Source organism: Cetorhinus maximus, chromosome 15, assembly GCF_964194155.1.
Source record: "Cetorhinus maximus chromosome 15, sCetMax3.hap1.1, whole genome shotgun sequence".
NCBI lineage: Eukaryota > Metazoa > Chordata > Chondrichthyes > Lamniformes > Cetorhinidae > Cetorhinus > Cetorhinus maximus.
Window position 1 is genome coordinate 100,009,145 of NC_135893.1, and position 23,119 is coordinate 100,032,263.

The 23,119-nt window shown below is 45.5% G+C and overlaps 1 protein-coding gene across 5 annotated transcripts in view; it reads right to left on the minus strand.

Moving 5' to 3' along the window:
* Window positions 1-1,199: 1,199 nt before the first annotated feature.
* rhbdl1 (rhomboid, veinlet-like 1 (Drosophila)) overlaps window positions 1,200-23,119 on the minus strand; it is a 231,802-nt gene continuing 209,882 nt past the window's right edge. For all 5 annotated transcript variants that reach the window (XM_078559081.1, XM_078559082.1, XM_078559084.1 and 2 more), the window contains 3 exons: window positions 11,744-11,844; window positions 6,734-6,794; window positions 1,200-2,343 (listed from right to left, as the gene is read on the minus strand). In XM_078559081.1, coding sequence (XP_078415207.1) covers window positions 2,072-2,343; window positions 6,734-6,794; window positions 11,744-11,844 — 434 coding nt within the window. In that variant the 3' untranslated portion in view covers window positions 1,200-2,071. The remainder of the gene's footprint in view (window positions 2,344-6,733; window positions 6,795-11,743; window positions 11,845-23,119) is intronic.

A 23,119-nucleotide genomic window follows, 5' to 3' on the forward strand; every position in this document is an offset into this window, starting at 1 on the left:
TAGTCAAATGTGTGCAGTGAGATAACATGAGTTGTTATGAGATTGTTTGGTAAATGGGATTAGTTAGGTAGGTCAGGTGTTTCTCACCTGACCTAGGTGCATCGAGTAGGTGCAGACTCGATGGGCCGAAGGACCTCTTCTGCACTGTGTGGTTCTGTGACATGAGCGCTCAGAATACACCTGGGGACGGTGGAATTTTGTTGCTGGGTGTTTGGCTTTCCAAGGTAGGTCCACACGTCATTTGTCCTGTTATGTGTTTTCAGTCTTCAATGCTCGGATCAAGTAAGGGGACTTAAAAAGAACAACTATGTTGAGGCAGCCAACAACCTCTTAACTGTGCCAGAAAACAAGATGGACCATATTAAGTAATAAGTTTAATGTCATGTCTGAACCCCTTTCACTTTTTAGCAATATCTAAATTGTACACTATGGTATTCGTACATTCTTCAATAGGCAGTACCCTACACTTGTTTGTATTAAATTTCACCTGGCACTGCTCTGCTCATTTGCAGATATTCCATCAAGCTATTTTTTACTATCCCCGGGTACTTCCCCTCCTCCAAGTTTAGCATCATCTGTAAATTTGGCCTGTTTGCATGTGAATTCTGAATCTAAGCCAACATCACTCCTCTAACAAGTTACACTGGGAAAATCCTACTATTTTCATTCATGCGCTAGTCATTCAAAAGGAATTTAAAGGCTTTTTGGGAAATCCAAGTGCATCGCACGATGTGATTTCCCACCCTCCACGTAAAATTCCACTTTCTTGAAACAGTCAAGAAAGTTGGTTTAGGCAGAATCTTCCTCTTCTTGATGCCATGTTGGCTGTGGCTACACTATTTCTGTTGAGGCAGTTCCTTGAGTTTTCTCCTCATAATTGGTTCTATTATTTTATGAGTTATCGATGCAAAACTGGCGAGTCTGCAGAATGCTGGGTTAGATTTGTCTCAATCTTGGGTACAAGTACTGGGCTCGCTTATTCAGAGCCTGGTGGAGCCTCCCTTGTATTCAATTTTGGATGAAGTTCCAATAGAAATTTTTAAAACTGCTATCTCCATGGTTTTGGGATTATGGTAATTAACGTTGTAGATATCGAGTGAAAATATCTGACAATGATCGTCTTCGCTCCTAGTGCCACTGATCCCTCTTCGTGCAACACCGAGCAATCTGGAGCTTGGTTCAAACATGTACAAACAGCCTTTTGAGATCAAGGTCAATATTTATTGAGACATTTTAGCTTGAAAACATCTGTATGAAATTTAACACGTTAGACTTAACCAGTTTAACTAGACTTTATAGGTCAACGGGAGGATGGTGGAGTTCATTGTTCACAATATGATTCTTGTCACTTAAATTTTTTTCAATATATTTTCACATCCCATTTGATGATTATGTACACAAAATACGGTGAGGTGCTTGAAAAAATGGAGAGCTAGTAAAATGAATTTTGTGTGTGTTTACGTTTGGGCTTTCTAACCTAAATTCCTGTGTAGACCCATCATTACCAGATAAGGATGGTCTAGATAGACAAGCAGCAGGCAGCTTGCCAGGGTGCTTTGTAACCTGTTAATCAGTTTAGCTGCTAACACTTGGCTATATTCCTGTGCACACTTGGTTCCTAAGGGTTGGCTTGTTCCAACCTGCGCTTAAATACTCACGACTGATACAGGCGGGGTGCATGCCTACAGGAAATGAATGTACCCCTCCACATCAGGTTAAACAGAAGCACCACTTATACAGATGTTTCAGTGGTTTGGCTTGGAGATTCTTTAGCACAGTGTTAGACTTCCACAACACCTGGTTCACCAAAATAAAATTCATTCATTTATCTATACTCTCAAAATCCCATAATTTGTAAGTGATGTCTACCACTTCTGCGGTGTTTACTCATTGTCTAGTCGTTGAGATACAAATCCTGCCAATCACAATGATGATAAAAATCGGTAGTCAAAAGGCCAGTTTTAACAGTTGCTCATTGAAGGTCCACCTCACATTTCTTCGTTCACAAAGAGGTCCTGCAGCCAAATAAACCCCTCTTTTGGGACAGGTTCCAAAGCCGAGGTCTGCCTACCTATGGTGGAGGTGGGATCTGCACACCCAGGAGATCATAGGCAAAAATGTTCCAGAAAATTGCGAATACAACAAAGATGGCATACGAGAAGACCATGACCCACCAGGCACACTGCTGGTGGAGATTCTCCTCGTAGCTGCGCAGGATGATGAGTCCCATACTGATACCCACCACTGCACCAGCCAGATGTGCCATGAAACTAGGCTGGGGGCCAGAAGAAGGAAGAGGAGGGGAAAAACGGAGCCACACAGCACGGCCAACCTCAGAGCTCACTGCCAAAGAGAAAGAGAACAGTTTAAATATTCAAAACATGGGAAAAAAATAGTTAGACAATCTAAACTTACAACGCAGTTCTTTTATACCTATATGAATTTTCCAACTGAAACGTGAATTACATTGTTCCAGTCTTTTCCATGTCAATCTGAAGAGATTTAGCACTTTGGAATTTTAACTAGAGTGAACAGGACACAATTTGGGTTCGCTGAGATAACGTCTGGTTGGTTGAGGCTCTGTACAAGTGAGAATGAATGGGATGTTGGTTTTTCTTTGTCATCCTGCATCTGGATCAGGTATGTTCACATGAAGTTGACTGCTATTGTCAAGCCTACTGGGAGGGGGAGGAGTTGGGGGGGATTTTGAGGCATTGCGCCCAGTGGAAACAGGGTGGTAGTATACTGAACATAGCAGGCTATGACTTACTGCCCCATTTGGTCAATGGTATGAACAACCTTCCTTCCCAAGATGTACTGCTGGAAGATTGGGGCACCTGCCTGAGTCAGGCCATAGGCTCTTTTGTGACGATGGGCATGGGACCTTGAGTGCTATTTTGGGACTTTACTGTGTGGAGCATGCACACGCTGCACAGTTTCTGCTGGTGGTCGAGCCAAAGAGGAGTCCAGAAGGTTAGTTTTAATTTATTTTTGGGTCCAGGAGGAGCAGAAGTCCTCTCTGGACTCCACATAGTTACCCCATAACCAGACTAATCATATACTGGGCCCAGAATAGGCTGGCTGCACCATAGGATGGGGAGTTGCTCATTTAACACCTGCAGTCCACCAGCTCAATGCTATCAGACAAATTTAATAAGAGTTTTCTGAGGATGTAACCAATAGGGAAGATAAAGGGAACCAGTAGATGCAACATAGTTGGATTTCCAAAAGGCATTTGTTAAGGTGCCACACAAAAGGTTAATATACCAGATACCTTCCTTCCATCATAAGGTCAGAAGTGGGGATGTTCGCTGATGATTGCACAGTGTTCAGTACCATTTGAAACTTCTCAGATACTGAAGCAGTCCATGTCCAAATGCAGCAAGACCTGGACAATACCAGGCTTGGGCTGACAAGTGGCAAGTAACATTCACACAAGTGCCAGGCAATGACCATCTCCAACAAGAGAGAATCCACCCATCGTCCCTTGATGTTCAACTCCATTACCATCATTGAATCCCCCACTATCAACATCCTGGGGGCTGCCATTGGCCAGAAACTGAACTAGACCAGCCATATAAATGCTGTAGCTACAAGAGCAGGTCAGAGGCTAGGAATCCTGCGTCAAGTAACTCACCTCCTGATCCCCCAAAGCCTGTCCACCTTCTACAAGGCATAAGTCAGAAGTATGATGGAATACTCCCCACTTGCCCGGATGAGTGCAGCTCCCACAATACTCAAGAAGCTTGACACTGTCTAAGACAAAGCAGCCCGCTTGATTGGCACCACATCCAAAAACATTCACTCCCTCCACCACCGACGCGCAGTAGCAGCAGTGTGTACCATCTACAAGGTGCACTGCAGGAATTCACCAAGGCTCCTTCCAAACCCACAACCACTACTATCTAGAAGGACAAGGGCTGCAGGTTGATGGGAAAACTACCACCTGGAAGTTCCCCTCCAAGTCACTCACTATCCTGACTTGGAAGTATATCGCCGTTCTTTCACTGTCGCTGGGTCAAAATCCTGGAACGCCCTCTCTAACAGCACTGTGGGTGTACCTACACCACAGGGACTGCAGTGGTTCAAGAAGGCAGCTCACCACCACCTTCTCAAGGGCAACTAGGGATGAGCAATAAATGCTGGCCAGCCAGTGAAATCCACATCCCATGAATGAATTAAAAAGAAAGATAAGGGCTCATGGAGTTGGGAGTGATTTGTATTATGGATAGCGGATTAGTTAATGGCCAGGAAGCAGAGTGTAGGGATAAATAGGGAATTTTGAAGTTGGCGGGCTCTGACTAGTGGAGTGCCGCAAGGATCAGAGTTGGGGTTTCAGTTATTTACAATCTATATTAATTACTTTTTTTTCTTTATTCTTTCATTGGGTGTGGGCAGCACTGGCAAGGCCAGCATTTGTTGCCCATCCCTAATTGCCCTTGAGCTGAGTGGCTTGCTAGGCCATTTCAGAGAGCCAACCACGTTACTGGGGGTCTGGAGTCACATGTAGGCCAGACCAGGTAAGGATGACAGATTTCCTTCCCTAAAGGGCATTAGTGAACCAGGTGGGTTTTTACAGCAATCGATGACAATTGTCATGGTCACCATTACTGAGACTAATTTTTTAAAGTTGAATTCAAATTCAACCAGCCACCTTGGTGGGATTTGAATCCATCCCACTACAGTATTAGCCTGAACCTCTGAATTGTTTACTAGTCCCGCAACATTACTACTTGGGCACCGTCTCCCCACTTAGACGAAGAGGCAGAGTAATGTATCTAACTTTGCTGATGCATAGCTAGGTGGGAATGCAAGCTGTGAGGAGGACACAAAGAGATATGGACAGGTTAAACGGTTGGGCAACAAGGTGGCAGATGGAGTATAATGTGTGGAGGTCTGACTGTGTTCATAAGAATAGAAAAGCAGAATTTTTTTTTAAAGGCGTGAAACTTGTAAGGACAGGATTTTCTGGTCATTGGGCGGGGTCATTGGGCGCAGCTGCGAAATGGTCCACAATCAGGCCCCGACTGCAATTTCACGCTGGCTGGCCGATTAACGGAAGCTCAGCGCGGCCAGGATAAGGGCTGGAGGAGTGCGAGTGCCGAAGTCTGCGCATGCGTTGGGCGGGGGTGGGGTGGGGAGTGCTCACTGAAAGCTCCCTGAGGGATCGGAGCTGCCTCAGGGAACTGAAGAACTGTGGACACAAAAATAAACATTTTAAAAATGAGAGAAACATAGTCCCCACGTGTGACTCAGTCACATGAAGAGTTTAAACACGTTTAAAATGTTTACATTTTTTAAAAAAATTACTTCTGGAAGCCACATCCCGCCCGTGGATGAGGTTTCATAAAAATATCCAGAGGCCTCCTGGCCAATTCGCCCGCCCGCCAACCGAACGCTTGGATGGGCAGCGAAAAATAGGAATTAACTACCTGCTAAGGGCCTTAATAGGCCTCTTAATTGTCGGTGGGCGCGCTGCCGATTCTCGGATGCGCCCGCCGACCGGGAGATCGCACGCACGAGTGCGCGATGACGTCGTGACACTTGCCAACGACATCGCACGCACGAGTGCGCGATGACGTCGTGACACTTGCCAACGACATCGCACGTGGCTTCACGCTCGATCGGGTCTACCAGGCGCCCACCCGCAGGACACAAAATCCTGCCTGAAATGTTGATGTTCGGAAAGACTCGGATGTACTCGCACCACAAAGACAAAAAGTTAGCAAGTGCAGCAAGCGATTAAGAAGGCAAATGGCGTGTTGGCTTTTATTGGGAATTGGAGTACAGGAATAAAACGCGTTGTGACAATTATGTGGGGTTTTGAAGAGACCACACCTTGAATGCTGTATGAAATTTTGGTTTCCGTACTTAAGGAAGTCCTTGTCTTGGAGGTGGTACAGCGAAGGTTCACTTGAATGGCCCCTGGAATGAGAGAGCTGCCCTATGATGATAGACTGAGTAAATTGGGTCTATATTCTCTGGAGTTTAGGAAAATGAGAGGCAATTTCATTGAAACATTCAAGATTCTGAAGGGGTTTGACCGGGTAGATGCTGAAACATTGTTCCCCTGGCTGGGGAATCTAGATCAAGGGAGCACAGTTTCAGGACAAGAGGACAATCCTTTAGGACTGAGCTGAGCAGAAATTACTTCACTGATAGGGTTGTGAATATTTGGAATTCTCCCCAGAAGGTTGTGAATGCGCCACCACTGAATATGTTTAAGGCTTTAGATAGGCAGATTTTTGCTCTCTCAGGGAACCAAGGCAAAGTGGAATTGAAGCCCAAAATTAGCCATGATCGCATTGAATGACAGAACAGGTTCAATGGGCCGTATGGTCTTCTCCTGCTACTATTACTTATGTGGGTCAGCCCACAAATGGACTGGGTCTCCCATCGTCACAATCGGGCAACCAGCGTATTCTGCCAGCTGTCTGTCCAAAAACTACGTGGGGGGAGGCCTATCCCAGGGACTTTTTAATGTGCCAGAGCCAACTGACTTCCATTTTGTTCTTGCCAATCAAAAATTAAACAATATCTAGATAATTGCTTAGCCTAAAGAACCAAAGAGCCCTATTTCTGATGATGCGTGAACCAGCGTAGAACAGGTGAGTGCCCTCAAATGTTTTGATGTCCATTCAGTATTGTGATTATAGTTTTTTGTGATATAAGAGATAGGGAGATAAATAATTACAGTAGGGTAGTAGAAAGACCTTAAAAAGAAGGTACTTACTGCAGACAAGTGCCAAGATCATTCGGAGTAGCTTATAGGGACACCTCATTCCAGCCCAATTCTGAAAGATAATCGATAACATGTAACTGTAACACACTCAGGGATTGTTATTCTCTAGTCATACTGTAAGTGTCGGTCTTAACTCAGTGGTAACACACCCACCTTTAAAGGTTCCTCAGCACAAGTTGGCTGACTATTAAAAACAATGGCTACACTTCAAAATTAATGAACTGGTTTTGAAGCACTTTGGAAATTGCCTTGAAGATGAAAGACCTGATGTGGAATAAGATCATCTTCACACACGGTAGCTTTTATGTATCATATAGAATTATTTGGGTGTTTCCGCGATATAACAAGCACATGGATTTTAATGGGAAATTTTCAGTTTGTGTTGAAAGCTTTGGTCGATTTTGTGACAGAGATAACAGTGAGGCTACCAGCACTCGGTAACATAATGGAGTAAACCGGACGGCAACGTCCGATGTCTACATATGTGCAGTTAAGTGCAGAAACCTAGAAGTTACTGTAAGAGTTACCCCGCTCCTCCGCAGAGTGTGCTGTAATAGTCTTCACTGATAGACTAAGCACTGGAATGACTGTAATGGTATAAAATTGAGGTACTTATCCACTAGTTCCCTGCTAAAGATATTTGAGAAAGTTAGAGCTGGTGCATTGATGAGTAAGTGATTTTTTTTGTCATGGTGTGATAAGTGACATTACTGTCAAACAACTTCTCTAGCCCTGAAATTTTAATTTTAATTTTAAAAGTGTGGGTTCTCATTCCTTCAGTAGTCATTTAGTATGGAAGGCTTTAAAAAAAAAAGATTTTTAATTTTTCTGTTCATCCCTTTTATCTCTCTCTCCTAATCCTATTTATCTTTTCCAATCTTTATTTCACTTCCCGTGCGTGATTTAAATCTAATTCATACTGCCTGATTTATACTCCTTCGTTTCGAATCCTTGCGGGTCAGTGAGGATTCCTCACTCCGATAGGTTGAAGAGCGGCCTGAGGCTTGCCCTGCTCACATATGCCACAGATCCCCTTTAGAGGGCAGGGAGCTAGAACAGATACCCAATGATAGCACATCTGTGCTCAAAAGCTGACAAGCACTTTGTGGGCAGGTGTCAATGAAGTGAACGGCGTGTGCCATTCCTTTATTACTGACTGCTAAATCTGGGCCTTCCCTATGGGCCAATCTTGTGGTCAGTGGCAAATGCATGGCACCAGTTGTTCATGGCATTTACACCTAAAGACTTTCTATGAGCTTTTGCATTGGAACTTGTGTGGTTTAGAAACCCAAAACATGCAGCACCCTCGACCAGAGATCGGAGAGCATGTGAGAGGAGAGCATGAGAGCAGGGCAAGGATTGGTGCATCTCCTTAGCCAATCAGATTGGACAATCCTTACTGAACCTTGAAGAATCTGAACCAGGGAGTGTAAGTTAGAATATTTAATTCAATGTCAAATCACGTACACAAAGCGGAACAAATAAAGGGAAAGAAAGACGGATTAAGAAAAAAGATGGAAACAGCAGAAAGAAAAAGTAAAGAAAAAGATTTTCTGAAAGCATAAGATTCCACCCTTGTAAAAGCAACTTTTCAGAGTTGTTTGGCAGGAATTAAGCGTTATCATGCTGTTTAAAAAATAATTTACACTCGAAAGGACAAGTCTTAAATTTTATGGGAAGTTTAGCGCGTATCTATCATATAAGTACAGCAACTTCATGCTGTTTCATGTATTTCAATGCCAGGTCTCTCACCGTTATCACTGACAGAGCAAAGTTTCTGGAGCAGCATGGTCCATCAGACAGCAACTTCCTGATTTTTGCATTTAACTGCACATGTGGTCACCGGAGATTGCTGTTGGATTTACACTTTAATATCTGAGAATGTTGGTAGCTTCACCATTACTTCTATCACTAAATCTTGGTCTATATGGTATGTTAGAATGAGTACTGCCCAGCATTTATGGTAACAAGTGATAATAAGCAGTTGCTGTCAAGCTTTCCAGTTCAATTTCAATTTCAATATGAACCTACTTCCCCTCCCCCACCAGCTATCCGGCTATCACAGTTGGTCAGCACACAGTTCTGTTGCCTTTGTTTAGGTCAGACCACAGTAATAAGATGGAGGTCCCATTCCCAATCCACACTATGCCTGATCAGGAAGTCCTCTCTGCTGACATGAAGCGACAAACTGGAACGTATCGGCACCCTCCATACTGTGGATCTCACAACTTGATGTACATACATTTATAGAAAAAAAAGTTATTAACACGTACAGTAGAATCTACGATAAAAAGTATACATTGCCTTTTATGAGAGCACAACATTACAACATTAAGTAGGATGTTTCTGACCCAGAACCCAGCCTGTAAAACATTTTAACAGCAGTTCCTCATGGACCATGATAGATGTCAATTCCTTAAGGTAACTGATTTACATACAAATGGTATTGACCATTTGATACTAACTAGTTTTTCCATTTCAATGGCTGGTATGACTAGTTCACTGGGTTTAGAGTGTGACGGTTCATTCACTAGACAACAAGATTGAGGAATTTGATGAAAATTACTGAAAATAAATAAATTTGTTATTAAAAGTTTTAGATGGAAAACGGTAATCAGTCAAGGAAACTTAAAGAACTTTTGCTTGTTTAATATTAATCAATACATTTTCTAGTTCTATGTACACATATAAAATAAACATTAAAAATCAATACTAAAATAGTGGAGCATAGTTTTTCAGGCAGACAGGTTAAGAATTTGTATGCTGTTGCCCCACGGCATAACACCCTGGTCTACATGTTGACAAACTGCAGAATCACTTTTTATAGACGGGAGCTTTTGATGCCACAAAACTGATTGTCAAAATGTCAACTCCATCTAAGAAGATGTGAGGGCTGATTTTTCATATTTATCAACCAAGGCAACAATTAAAGAAAACAGCAAGGCAGTTGAATTTAATTATTTTGAACGCAACGTAACAGTAGAGCTATTTATGGAACTTTAATGGTTGTGCCATGTGCCCTAAATCCTGGTGCTGCTGTTGGCTGACTTGTTGCCTAATTTCATCTCACTAAATCAATCCACCAAATGACGTTCAGAACAAAGCCTAGTTCCAGCTTCAGCCACCAGGTGGCACCAACATGCTGGAGTGCTGCAACTGGGTGAGGATCCTATAACTTCAGGTCCAACAATCAGAAGAAGCTGAAACTGTTATACATACAACCCAAAGGTGGAGCCAAACAATAGAGTTGCCCCTGCTACCAAGTTTTGTGTCATCCCCCCGCCCCCCCCTCCCACCACAGCAAATACTCCCTCACTCCCTCTCACTTCTTCCTTTCTTGCTGGATAATGTCCTTATATTAATTGTGCAATTTCTTGAATTGTTTTATTTCCGTATTTCACCGTCACCAGTTTACTGGGGATCTAGCCCTTGTAAGGGTTCTTTGGTTTAACTGATCATTCATTAACTCCCCTATAGCTCTTCTGAAGTTTGTCATTTGCATTTGCAGCGCTTGAAATCTTCTACTTTCAGATTTCAGACGATTTGTTTAACAGTGTGAGAAGTCCATGGAGTTGGTTAATCTTGGCTGGCACGTTAATCAATAATAAGACACCACGGGAGGGAACATTTGAGCGTTGAGTGACCCAGAATTTCTATTCTTGCAATGGGCACTGTGCTGGGACTAACGCACGTATTGTTCAGGATCTATGTGCAAAGACAAATGTTAAATGGCAGGTGAATCATTTATACGCCTGCTGTACCTGCCTGAAATACTAATCACATGGATACCAGTTCCTCTACCAACGGCACGGATTTTCTCAATAAGATATCAACTGCTATTTGCCATGGTGGATGTACAACTTACCCAGTTTACAGCAACTACAGAAATTTAACACAAGGCGTGCACTGTTAGACAACAAATGAATGTTACCTTTTACTGGGGAGGTGCCCTCTATGTACAGAAATTGGGATGAAGATTTTAAAAAAAGGACACATCTTGCCGGGCAGGATGAATTATTAGATTTGTTCACATAACATGGGCAGTTTCCCTGTCTCACTGAGATATTTCGGTAAGGTATCAGCTCACACACTGTTAAACTGAAAATAATATTAATATCATAGTAATGGGACCACTCAAACATCATTAACAAGTTTACAACTGTAATATTAATCTGAAACTACTGAATTAAACATTTAAAACACGATCTTTCATAAAATTCATAAACCTAGGGCAGTAATCACCCACGTTGTTCTCACCCTGCCATCTTCTTCTGCCTGACTCACACTTAGTAAAACAAGAAGTCTTCATGACATTCTCAATTATTATACAATTTAAAATTCCAGTCGGCCAGATCAGGGTGGGAGTGGAATGGGGAGGCCCTCCAGCTCGATTTTTTTAACTGCCTTCCTGCCCCACTTTCCTGTGGATGGTGGGGAGAAGTGGGGGTGGATTTTTAACTTAACTAGGAAAAGGAAACCTCACCCCAATTCCTATAAGCAGAGCACAGTCCGAAAGCAAACTAACTCAGGTCCCTCTCACGCCTCCCAGTGGCCAATGATGGCTCGTTACCGGCAGGAATACGGAAATCCTTTGCTCGCCCGCCCTCCTGGCCAAGAAATGGTGACAGGGGGTGAGGTGGAGCCTGAAGAGATTGGGAGAAGAATGTACTCCTGAATTTTGTAACCGAACAGAATTTTTTCCTCTACTCATCCCACTGGTCTAAGCTGCTCCTGGCCAACAACAGTAAACGCTGTAAACTATTGAAATACCACGATGCTGTCCTGCCTTTCCTCTGACAACCTGGCAGAGATCGGGAACTCGCCGTGGGGGTGCAGACCTTCTACATGGCACAACATCACAGGATTCGGGATTTGTACTTTGCCAAAGGAGAAAAAAACCCACATGCTGCTGCACAGAGTACTCTTTGACCTTGAATGCAGCTGTGGTTTATTTGTTTTATTCTGTACAACTGCTTCCAAATACACAAATTAAACCATTACCATGACAACATTGGCCAAATGTGCAGAGCAGAGTGCGTAGACACCACCAGAAGCTCCGACCAAGGGTGCTCTCATGTCAGTGACAGAAACAGTCAAAGAGCCTGCAACACAAAAAAACACATAATGGTAGGTAAATAATTAGATTCAAGGAATACCCCTGTGTAAATCCAATCAGCCAGGAAGCATTTCCAATATACCAGGGAGAGCAGAAAGCATCCTTGCTTCACCTACAAATTAAGCTCCTGAAACAATTAAGTCTGAGTCAGGACCCAGCTTCAGTATCCTCATCACCTAGCGATTTAAGTCAGTGACATTTCCAACTTTCTGATTTCCAGGTCACTTCTTATACTAAGTTCATTCCTGTATGGCATTCTTACCTGGGTAACTGCCCCCACCTTTGCCCATATCTCCTACTGGTCTTTTTCCACCCCCACGCTTTATAACAAAGTGGATTTCCCCCTCCCATCCCCTGAACTGGTTTACATGCCCCCCCCACCCCACCCCTCGGCCTTTCCTCTCTTGTCTGTTCCGATGCTACCCCTGGTGTTCTGGCGGCGAGCGTGAAACCCACATCTGGTTGCTTGATGGCTAATGTAGGGTTTGTGTCTGGTTCCCTGGTAGCTGTTATTATCTTGGCTACTTTGGATGTTTGAAGTCCCACACCGTTCTAATCGTGAGAGTACATCCAGTGGTTAATGTTGGGTTTAAAGCCGGTATCCTCGCAGTGAACGTTGTGCAATTTCCTATCAGTCATTGGTCTGCAACCATTTCCATGGGAGGCACTTTTCACTTTGTGAACTAGTTCTTGACTATCTAAAAGTGTAGAAGGAGTGATTGTGAGCCTGCAGCACATTTTACATCTCTCTCAATTTTTATTTCTATTTACTGTTGCTCAATGTCAAGATTTACCTGAATGACTGAATACCTGAATTACCCACACTGTGCCCGGAATTTTCCATGCCCGCTGGTGGCGGGCACGATTGGTGGTGCGAGCGGACAATTCGGCGCGATCGGTTTCACGACGGCGAGAAGGCAGGTCACGATTGTGCACTCAGCCCACCGAGAGCGAGCCGCATTTCCCACCATCAGTCGTCTGGGGAAGCTCATTGTAATACATCAGCGTATCATTACCAGGCCATCCCGCCAGGCTCCTGCACCCCCCCTCCGGATCGTCCGTCCGCGTCGGCGGGAAAGCACGCCGACACGTTTCACAACAGCGCACAGGCGACGTGCACTTGGCGGCCTTCACTCTGGGTGAACTGGAGGTGAGTGAACAGGAACATCCTGCAGAGCTCGCCAGGGTCACCCTGTCACTTTGCAGGCTTCAGGGGCACCAGGGGGTCGGGGTTAAGTGCCGCCCTGCCTCAGAGGCGACTTTTCTGGGGCGCAAGGGCAGCCCTGCCATTGAATATAGCCCACAAGCATTTGGGGTGGGTGGGGGGATAGGATGGATGAGGGAAGTGGCCACACATTCGGGAAACCTGTAGAAAGTGACCATTCCTCTGCAGCTGAGACAGTTCAGGTGCAGCCACATTGATACGATTGAAGTCGGGCTCCTGGCTTCTCTGCCCACTCAAGCAACACAGAGGCATCAAAGTGCCACCAAGTTCTCCAGAGCTCCCACTGCACACACACAACCACCACACCCCACCGCCGCCCCCCCAACCCCCTCCTCCCTCCCCGGAACAGACAGCAAATTCATGAGCACTTTAGCAGAACAGTTGGACTGCACACGTTGTACAATCTCCTCGCTAAATCTGGCCATGGACCAGTCACTGCTGGCGGCACTCACAGCCCCTTGCAATCTCAGCATTCCGGTTTGGACCAGTCTCTCCCCCATGGTTCAAGCTAACAGGGCAGCCATGCAGCGCACTAATCTGTGGCTATCTGAGGGGTGGCCAGCACTCTCTGGGAAGCGTCAAGGGGCCCTCACACAGGGCCAGGAAAGATGCTAAGCTCACCCATGCTAACCACGTCTCTCTCTCTCTTTCATGCTGCAGGAGGACCACATCAGGAGCATGGAGCCTGGAGACCCAGCTGTGTGCCTGATGACGTAGAGAGAATGAAGATGATGGATGAGAGAGCGACCGAGGCTCCTGGCTGCGCAAAGGCAGGAAGAAGGGCTGCTGGGGCTCCCGCACACGCTGCCCAGGAGTGACAGTGAGCTGTGGCTGGTCGACACCCAGGGCCTATAGACTCCGCCTGCCATTCCTACAGATGACCGAGAACCAGTGTCACCGACGACTGCACATGTCTAGGGACCTGGTTGTTCACATCTGCCACTTATTGCAGGACTTGGCACCAAGGGGACATGGAGGGTATCCACTGCCAGTGGCTGTGAAAGTGACCATGGAGCTCAATTTCTACACCAGTGGCTCCTTTAAGGGCTCCACAGGTGACCTCTGTGGGATCTCACAAGCCACCACCCACAAATGCATCCATGAGGTCACGGATGCCATCTTCTCGAGGGCACACAACTTTGTGCATTTCGCCCGGGACCGGGACAGCCAGGATGCAAGGGCCATTGGATTCTCCCGGATCTCGGATTCCTACAGGTGCAGACAATGGGTGATTGACCGCACCCATGTATGTGGTGTTCAGGTCTCCGTTGCTGCACACGGTGGACTACATCAACGGCAAGGGATTCCATTCACTGAACGTGTAGCCGGTATGCGACCACCAGAAACGCATCCTGCAGGTGTGCGCACAGTTTCCAGGGAGTGTGAACAACACCTACATCCTCAGTCGCCCCTCAGATCCCTGGAGTCTCCCAGGGTCCACAGAAGCTGCAGGGATGGCTCTTCGGGGACAAGGGCTACCCGCAGAGGCTGTGGTTGATGACACCCGTGCGGCAGCCTCAGACTGCAACAGATCGATGATATGAGGCTGAGGAAGTCCTCGGAGGCGACGGTGACGGGGGTGAGGCCCTCACACTGGCCAGACAAGGCAGGCGCCCTCAGGAGGCCCTCATAGCTGCTAGGTTTATGGAGGATGATGATGACATGCAGTGAGGTGTCCCCGTAGATCCTTACATCACAGTTGTGAATGTTTGACTCCAGTCTGGCTTATGGCAGCGCGAATACCCTCTGTGAAAATGCTCCTGTAATGGAGATGCAGTGGAGGCCCTAATAGTCACTCGATTTCAGGAAGATGATGACATACATTGAGGACACTCCATGAACCTTCACACAGTTTCTGAGAATGTCTGACTCCTGTCTGGGCAAGGGCAGTTCGCTTGCGCTCTGTGATCAGGGTCATATCATAGAGACGCAGCCATGAAGCTTTAGAAGCATCTGATGCTTTGTCCACCTTCAGCACCCGAGCCCTTCAGGAGCTGGAGCACAGCATCAGTGGTCACAGATGCTGACGAGATGGGGGCCAGCACCTCCTTAAAGGTGCTGAGAGCACATGGAGAGAATGAGCGAACTCTGTGACGCCTGCCCATTACATTCTGGCAGCAATGACAAGCATCATCGAGGTGCAGGCATCAGTAATGTCTCCAGGGAGTGCGAGGCCGGACCATCACTGTGGTCTGAAGGCTGCACAGAGAACAGGGAAGAGGCCCTGGACTGAGACACCTGCCTTTATCTTGTGCAGAAAGGTTTCACATCTGAGTGACAAGAACACAGGTCATCAGAACAAGGAGCTATAGGCAGGGAGACATTCTTAAGAGTTTATTGCCAATAGTGAACAGTATGTACAAGTGATTAACACCCGTGCCCAGGTTGTGCAGCTAATTTTCCTTAACTTTCCTAACCCAGCCGCTACGTCTTGGTGTTCCCCAGACATCCACAGCGGAGGTGGAGGCAGCCTGCTGACTGTGACGTGTCCTGTCTGTGATGGCTTTGGCGGGTGTCCTCTGGAGGGCCGAGACCTGGAGGGCCCCGGCCTGCTTTCGGGGTCCTGCTGTGTGGCAGTGACACCCTCCTTGGCCTGTGGAGCTGGAGCTGCTGAGGTCACAGGAAGAGGGGATTCAGATGGGCCGGACACTCTCGGAGTCACTTGGATGGATGGGCCCAGAGTGTGTACCTGCTGATCCTCCTTCCTATGGGTTCCCGGGGGCCCCAGGCTGACTCCTTGAGGACAAAAGCAAAATACTGTGGATGCTGGAAATCTGAAACAAAAACAGAAATTGATGGAAAAACTCAGCAGGTCAATCGGCATCTGTGGAGAGAAAAACAGAGTTAACATTTCGAGTCCACATAATGGCATTAAGATAAGAGTCCGTATGATTCTTCTTCAGAGCAGAATAATAATGAAAATAAATAAAAATAAAAATAAAATTAAAAAAATAAAAATAAATAAAAAATTAAAATTTAGAAGTTAAAATTAAAAAATAAAAATGAATATTGGAAAAACGGATAAAAACGGATAAGGATGGAGGAGAGAGTCCAGGGTCTGAAGTTGTTGAACTCAATGCTAAGTCCGGATGGCTGTCAAGTGCCTAAGCAGAAGATTAGGTGCTGTTCCTCCAGTTTGCGTTGGGCTTCACTGGAACATTACAGCAGCCAATTTTCATTTTTTATTCATTGTTTTATCCCCACCTTTTATCCTATTTTCAATCTTTTATCCCCACCACTATCCCCTCACCCCACCCCCACCCCCACAAGGGCCATCTGTCACTTGTGCATGTTGTTCTGCTATTCACACATTCTGCTTTCTTACCTTAATGCCTCTATCAGCACCTCCTTTAGTCCTTACCACTACCATTAACACCCCTTTGTCCTTTTGTTCATGATATCTTTGTCAATCTCTCCTTTGCCCCCACCTATTGCTGCCCTTCTACCCAGCTTCACCTGCCCCACCCGCCCTTAAACAGTGTCAATTTCATCACATTTTTACTTCTTTTTATCTCTGAAGAAGAGTCATACGGACTCAAAACGTTAACTCTGTTTTTCTCTGCATAGATGCTGTTAGACTTGCTGAGGTTTTCCAGCATTTTCTGTTTTTGACTCCTTGAGGAGCAGGGGTAGCTGGAGTGAGATCCAGCCACCCGGCACCCCTCTCACGTACACACTGTTGGAGGCCAACTATGGTATCAGTGATGGAGTTGAGCCCATACAGCAGTGCAGGAGCGACGTCCTGGACCAAGATCTCCACGGCGGCCGCCACCCTACCAGTGTTGACCTCAGTACGTTGGCATGCCGGCGCTATCATCTCAGCCTGAAAGCAGACGAACTTGTAATCTGAGGAGCGCAGCGGACATCCCGTCCTGATATTCCCGAGCTTGCCTTTGCAGCTCCAGCAACTGTGACATGACTGAGTCCAGAGGCTCGTTATCTGACTCAGACTCAGCAACGTTCTGGCCTCCAGCAGTCCTCCGAGTGCCCGGGGCCTGGGAAGTCCCTGGCGCCGCCTGCAGTGGATCAGACAGTGCGATGTGCTCACCAGATTGTGATCCCAGGGCTATTCTAAAGCTAGGTCCCACCGAGGTGTATGTCTCTGTGCTGGTGGAGGGTGAGGGTGAGCGCTGTGATGGGACTTCAGGGAGGGTGCCTCCAGATTCCTCCTCAGAGGTTTCTTCAGGGCTTGATTGGAGGCCCTGGGTCATGGGCTCAGTCGGCTGTTTGGCAGGTGTGCCTGTGAAAGCAAAGGGAGATAATTAGTACATGGCAGTGGCCTGTGAAAGAGGACACATCACTCACAGCATGGTTATCTGATGGATGTTGCACTGCTGGATCCTCATTTGGTAGAGCAGCGCCGACCTCACCATCAGCACAGGACCGGTCCAGATCGTGACCGGCCAGCTGGATGGCTCTGTTTTCAAAGTCCATGAGGACCTTGATTTCAGGCATACTGCCACCGGTCTGCGACCTCTCCCTCTTGTTGTGTGCCAGCTTGTCCTGCATGGATAGAGATGGAGAAAGTGTAAGTATGATGCCTGCCAGGCCAGATGACAAGTATGCCTGCCCTTTGTGGGTGTTGAGTGGATGAGGGCAATGACGATGAGTGTGAGAGAGCGAATGGTGATGTCCCTTGAACCGGCAGTGAATGAGGGCCCTGTGGATGTGTGATGGGTTTGTGAGTGTGTGAGTTGAGAGTGATGAGACGAGTGACTTACCCTGGTGAAACAGAAGAGATCATTCATCCTCTTGTGGCACTGGGTGGCTGTCCTCTTCTGCAGGGCGTTGGCACTGACCACCACTGCCACCACCTTCCAAGCCGGGTTAGTGTTGTTGCTGCCCATCCTGCAGCCAGAGCGGGGGTAGAGGACATCCCAGTGGGCCTCCACGCCATCCAAAAGTCGCTCGAGAGACGTGTCGCTGAACCTGGGGGCTGCAATCTTCTTCAGTTTCAGGGCCATGTCTTCCGTGCAGCAGTGGTGAGCTGGAAGCGCTGAGATATGTGCTTGCGGCTGGATTTAAACATGGTGCCCGGAGTGATGCAGCGACGAGGTGATGGCGGCCAGTCAAATGAGAGCCCGCCCGCCATGGAGACGGCTTGTTTTCTGGGAGCGTGTAAATAATGAGGCGGGTTCGGGACGATACGGCGTGAAAACCCGCCATTGCGGCCGGCGGGTAAAACATCGTTACCCGCCTGCTACCGCACTTATTGCAAATTTGGGAAAATTCGGCCCGGTGGTTGTTTATCCTGCTTTATCCAATATTTATGGATCTTTGTATCATTATCAATTCCAACAATTCTGTCCTTTTGAAAGAATAAGACACCTTTTGAGCAGTGGACCTCTAATGGGTGTGGATCAATACAACAACAACAAGGGCCTTGCATCATGACTGAACTCAACGGGCAGGTTTAGATATATTGGAAAATTCATCGTGGATCTTTGGTTTTTCTTCTTGACATCCCACTAAGATGTGCCCCAGTTAATATCCAAAACTGTTCGCATTACAAGCCTTCAGTGTTTAACCCTCTTTGTACTCAATATGCTTATTGCAAGTACGAAGGAAAACCCATTGTAAAACATCCACTCAGTAACAATGATGCTAATATCATTGCTGCATTTGCAGGTTGATCACAGCCTGTTCTTATGATTTGTAATTTCAGTTTCTGTTAGTCAGCTGTAATGGGGGTGCAGAACACCCCAGGACAGTTTCATGGTGTTTAAAAAAAAACATTAAAATTGCTGTACTGGCCCAGCAAAATATGTCCAACGGTTCCAATCAGTAGGTTTAGGGATACACTGTCTGCTGATTTCATTAAAACACATCACAAGTTTTGGGAAAATATTCACCGACCCTTGCCCCCAAGATATCTGGTAAAAAAAACAGGTACCTTTTTGGTGTGTGAGACACCCATAGAGGGGAGAGAAGAGTTGTTATTAGTGTTTCTGGTCTACACCAATTAACCAGAAAGATCAATACATTTGTGGTGTTTCTATGAATGACAATGATGTTACTTCCAGCTGTGTCCGGAAGCCATAGACATCATGAGATAATTTTTTTAGAGGAAGAAATGGCTCAAGAATTAACTATTTCAGTTCCACTGGATGAAAGGTCCAATAAAGTTGGAAAGTTCTGTTAACTTGTTCAATACTGGAGAGCTCCAGGTGGCAACATTTCCACTGCAATTCCTTATCCCAGAAGGAAATGGTCATGGAGACATCAGAACAGCATTGAGGGAATTACTCCAGTGTGATGAACACTTTAATCACAGTAAATGGTTCAGAAATTTCGAAATGTGAGGAAACAGCCTGGGCAGGCCTATATTGAATTTGAGAGGGTAAAGCGGAGTAATTTTGATCATTGGATATGGGCATTAAAGGTAAAGACAATGTATGAGGTTCTTAGGGAAATAGTTCTCCTGGAAGAATTTAAAAATTCACTTTCTCCAGTGGTTAGAATCCATGTTGAAGACCAGAGGGTTGCAACAGTTGGACGGACGACGGACTTGGCTGACGATTATGAGTTGGACCGTAAATCCAAACCCTTTTTTCCGGCACCCCCACAAACCTGAGAAGGGTAGAAGATGGGGAGGTGAAAGGAAGTCAAGTAGCCAGGTAGAAGGGACAGCTGGGAGTAGCCCAGGAACTTCTACTCAGACCAGAAAGGAAGGTGTTGAAGGTGGACATGATATTCGAAGGCCTAAGTGTTCCCAGTGTAACAAGGTGGGACACGTTCGTGCAGATCGCTGGAAGTTGCATGGGAAATCCATGGGACTTATTGGGGTAGGTAAGGGTGATTCAGAAAAAGGAGTCCTGACTTGAAATACAACAGGTCAAGTTGTAGCGTCAACTGCAGCAGTGAAATCACGTGTGAACACTGCCGTGAGTTCAGGAGAGGTGAATGAAATATATGAGAGTTATAAAAGGTTCTTATCGAGAGGAAAAGCAACCCCTTATCCCTCAAAGTAGCAATTGATGCTAGTGACCCGGGGTTAGTTGCAGTCCTGTTACAAGAAGATGAATTGGACATAGAAAGGCCAGTGGGATACTTTTCCAAAAAAGCTGAATCAACACCAAAAAATATACTGCACAGTGGGGAAGGAACGCCTGGGCTTGTTATTAACTCTTAAAAATGTTGATGTGTATGTCCGCCGTGGACACAGGGAGACACTGGTATATACTGATCATAACCCTTTAGCCTTTGTGGACAAATTTAAAAACCAGAATGCCAGACTATTTCGATGGAGTTTATTATCACAGCCTTATCACTTAAAGATTGTCCACAGTGCAGGTAAAAAGCAATGTAATTAACTTTGCTTTAAATTAGCTTTGTAGAAAAAGTGAATAAATGAGAGTGTGGATGTGTTTTAGTATTTTTGTTTATGTTTTATTACACTTTGTAATGAAATGCATATAAATATGGCGGTTCATTTCTCCAAGGCGGAAAGTGTCATGAATACTTTAATCACAGAAAATGGCTCATCTTCAAGGACTTAACGACATTCTGGAAGAATTTGCGTTTTAAAGACACTGTCCCTCAAAGGGTTAATGCAGGACTCTGAATGCTATTCCTGGAAAAAGCATCCTTTTACAAGAAAGGGTAATTAAGCAGTTGAAAACCTCTTGACCCAGGTGAACTGTGTACAAAGGGGGTCACATGAATTTTATGGCTCTAAAAGAAAATCCATGCCTGGATGACTGTGTTTTAAAAGTGGGTTTTTGGTTTTGCTTTGAGACAGGAAGGACCAAATGCTTGAGAAGAAAGACAGCAGCCTTTTGCAGTCCAGAGCCAGCCCACAGCCAGAAGTGAATAGAAGCTGCGATTGAGATGCTTTACATGCTGGAATAGAGTACCCTCAAGTATTCCATGAGTCCACCTGAAAAGCAGTGCCAGAGTCATTGATTGTTTCACGGGTCAGTGCTGAGAGACCAACTGTATAACCCGGAGGCCATTTCAAGAAGTCCATCTATCCTTTGACTTTTAACCTTTGGCCAAATTCCTTCATTTCTATTTTTATTTCACTGTTTGTGTGTGTGTGTGTGTGTGTGTGTATGTGTGAGGCTTGGGGAATCTCGAAAGAATAATTAGTATAAATTCATATTCCATACTGTATGTTGATCAGATTTTCCTTCTATTTAACGAGACTGGTTTTATAATAAATTAATAAGTTTGTTGTTAATTGAAAGAAGCAAGGTTAAAGTCTCTTTCATTCTGGGTACCAGTAGTGAAGGTAAACAACTGGCCACGTTGGTGAGTAAATTAAACTTTTAAACTAATGGTGCAACTTGTGGAACAGTGGGGCTAGATCAACTGTACACTCCTCCATCCCGATCATAACACAAGGCAATGGCAAGCCAGTTAAACGATTAACATTCCAAAGAGAAACTGAACTGGACCAACCATATAAATATTGTGGCTACAAGAACAGATCAGAGGCTGGGAATTCTGCGGAGAGTAATTCACCTCCTGACTCCCCAAAGCCTGTCCATCACCTACCAGGCACAAGTCAGGAGTGTGATGGAATACCCTCCACTTGCCTGGATTAGTGCAGCTCCAATGACACTCAAGAAAATCGACACCATCCAGGACAAAACAGCCTGCTTGATTGGCACCCCATCCACCACCTTAAACATCCACTCCCTCCACAACCAGTGCAAAGTGGCAGCAGCGTGTACCATCTACAAGATGCACTGCAACAACTTCCCAAGGCTGGTTGAACAGAGGCAAGGGGAGTTTCTCCATTGAAATTCTCATAAGGCAATCAAAAAAGGAAACAGGGAATTTCCTTGTAGTTGGTCCTGCTCCATTGCTTTCACTGCCAGAAGTGTGGCAAGCCACAGAGGCACAGCTGTGGTGCAATCCTGTGGCTGAACCTGAAGCTAGCCAGTGCCTGGAGTGTCAGGGAGGTGGGTTGGATGGTGCAGGGCCTCACACTGAGACCATGGGCCATAGAGGCATGAAGACACTACAGATACAAAGTACTTCTCTCCTGGTTTTCCAGCAGTAGCATCTGGGAGATCAATCATTCATTCTGGGAAATTCCCAGTTAATCGTGGAGAGGTGACAACACTATGGTGTCCCCATTAGGCTTATAAAAAAATCGTGGGCTACAGAGACAAATTTGCCCCAGGTAAATGAATAATGATGCTGACCCTGATGCCTGAACAGGACTTATTTGGAATCATATAGAGGTTGCTGTAAGGTTGTGATTTTGTTTTTTTAAACAGCATTACGAGCATGTAAACTACTATTCTCTTCAATGCCTATATTTTCTTTCAACATTTGTATTACCCATTTACTTTAAACAGATTAATATGTTTATATATTTATAATATATATTATATATGTGTGTGTGTGTGATCATCACTGGGAAGGTTGTCATTTGTCTTCCATCCCTCATTATTTATCCTGATGGTGATTGTTCTTCTTGAGTTCTCGGTCAGAGGCGCTTGCTCAGCCATTTCACAGGGAAAATTAAGAGTCCAACCAGGTTGACAGGAGTCACGTATGGGCTAAGACCAAGAAGGACAATGCGTTACAGTCCCTAAAGGACATTAGGAAAGGAGTTGAGTTTTTAAGGCAATCCGACAGTTCTGTCATCTTACCGACACCAGCTTTTTATTTCAAGCTGAATTCAATCTTGGACATGCCATTGTGAGATATGTGCTTTTTCAGGAGTTCAGTCACTAGTTATTAGTCACTCACACTGTACCTGGACTTTAGCCAACCTTCCAAGCCATGGAACGGAAAACTTACACTAGCCGGACGCTAACCTGATACAGGACCAGTTGCCTCTGTGTATTGAAAAGATGAAAGAGTTAATTAATCAGTCCCAGCTACAGGTCACTAAAGTTCAAACACTTGATTACATCATTGAATGGAAAATGTTCATGTGTGAGAAACAGGCGTTTTTAATTTAATGGGTCTGTCAGGCAAATGGCATTCATCCTGCTGCAGGGTCAGGCATTAACTGAATAAAAGCAAAAGTTCATTTACACTTTGCTATGAATGTTGCCTCCGCTGGATTTTAATA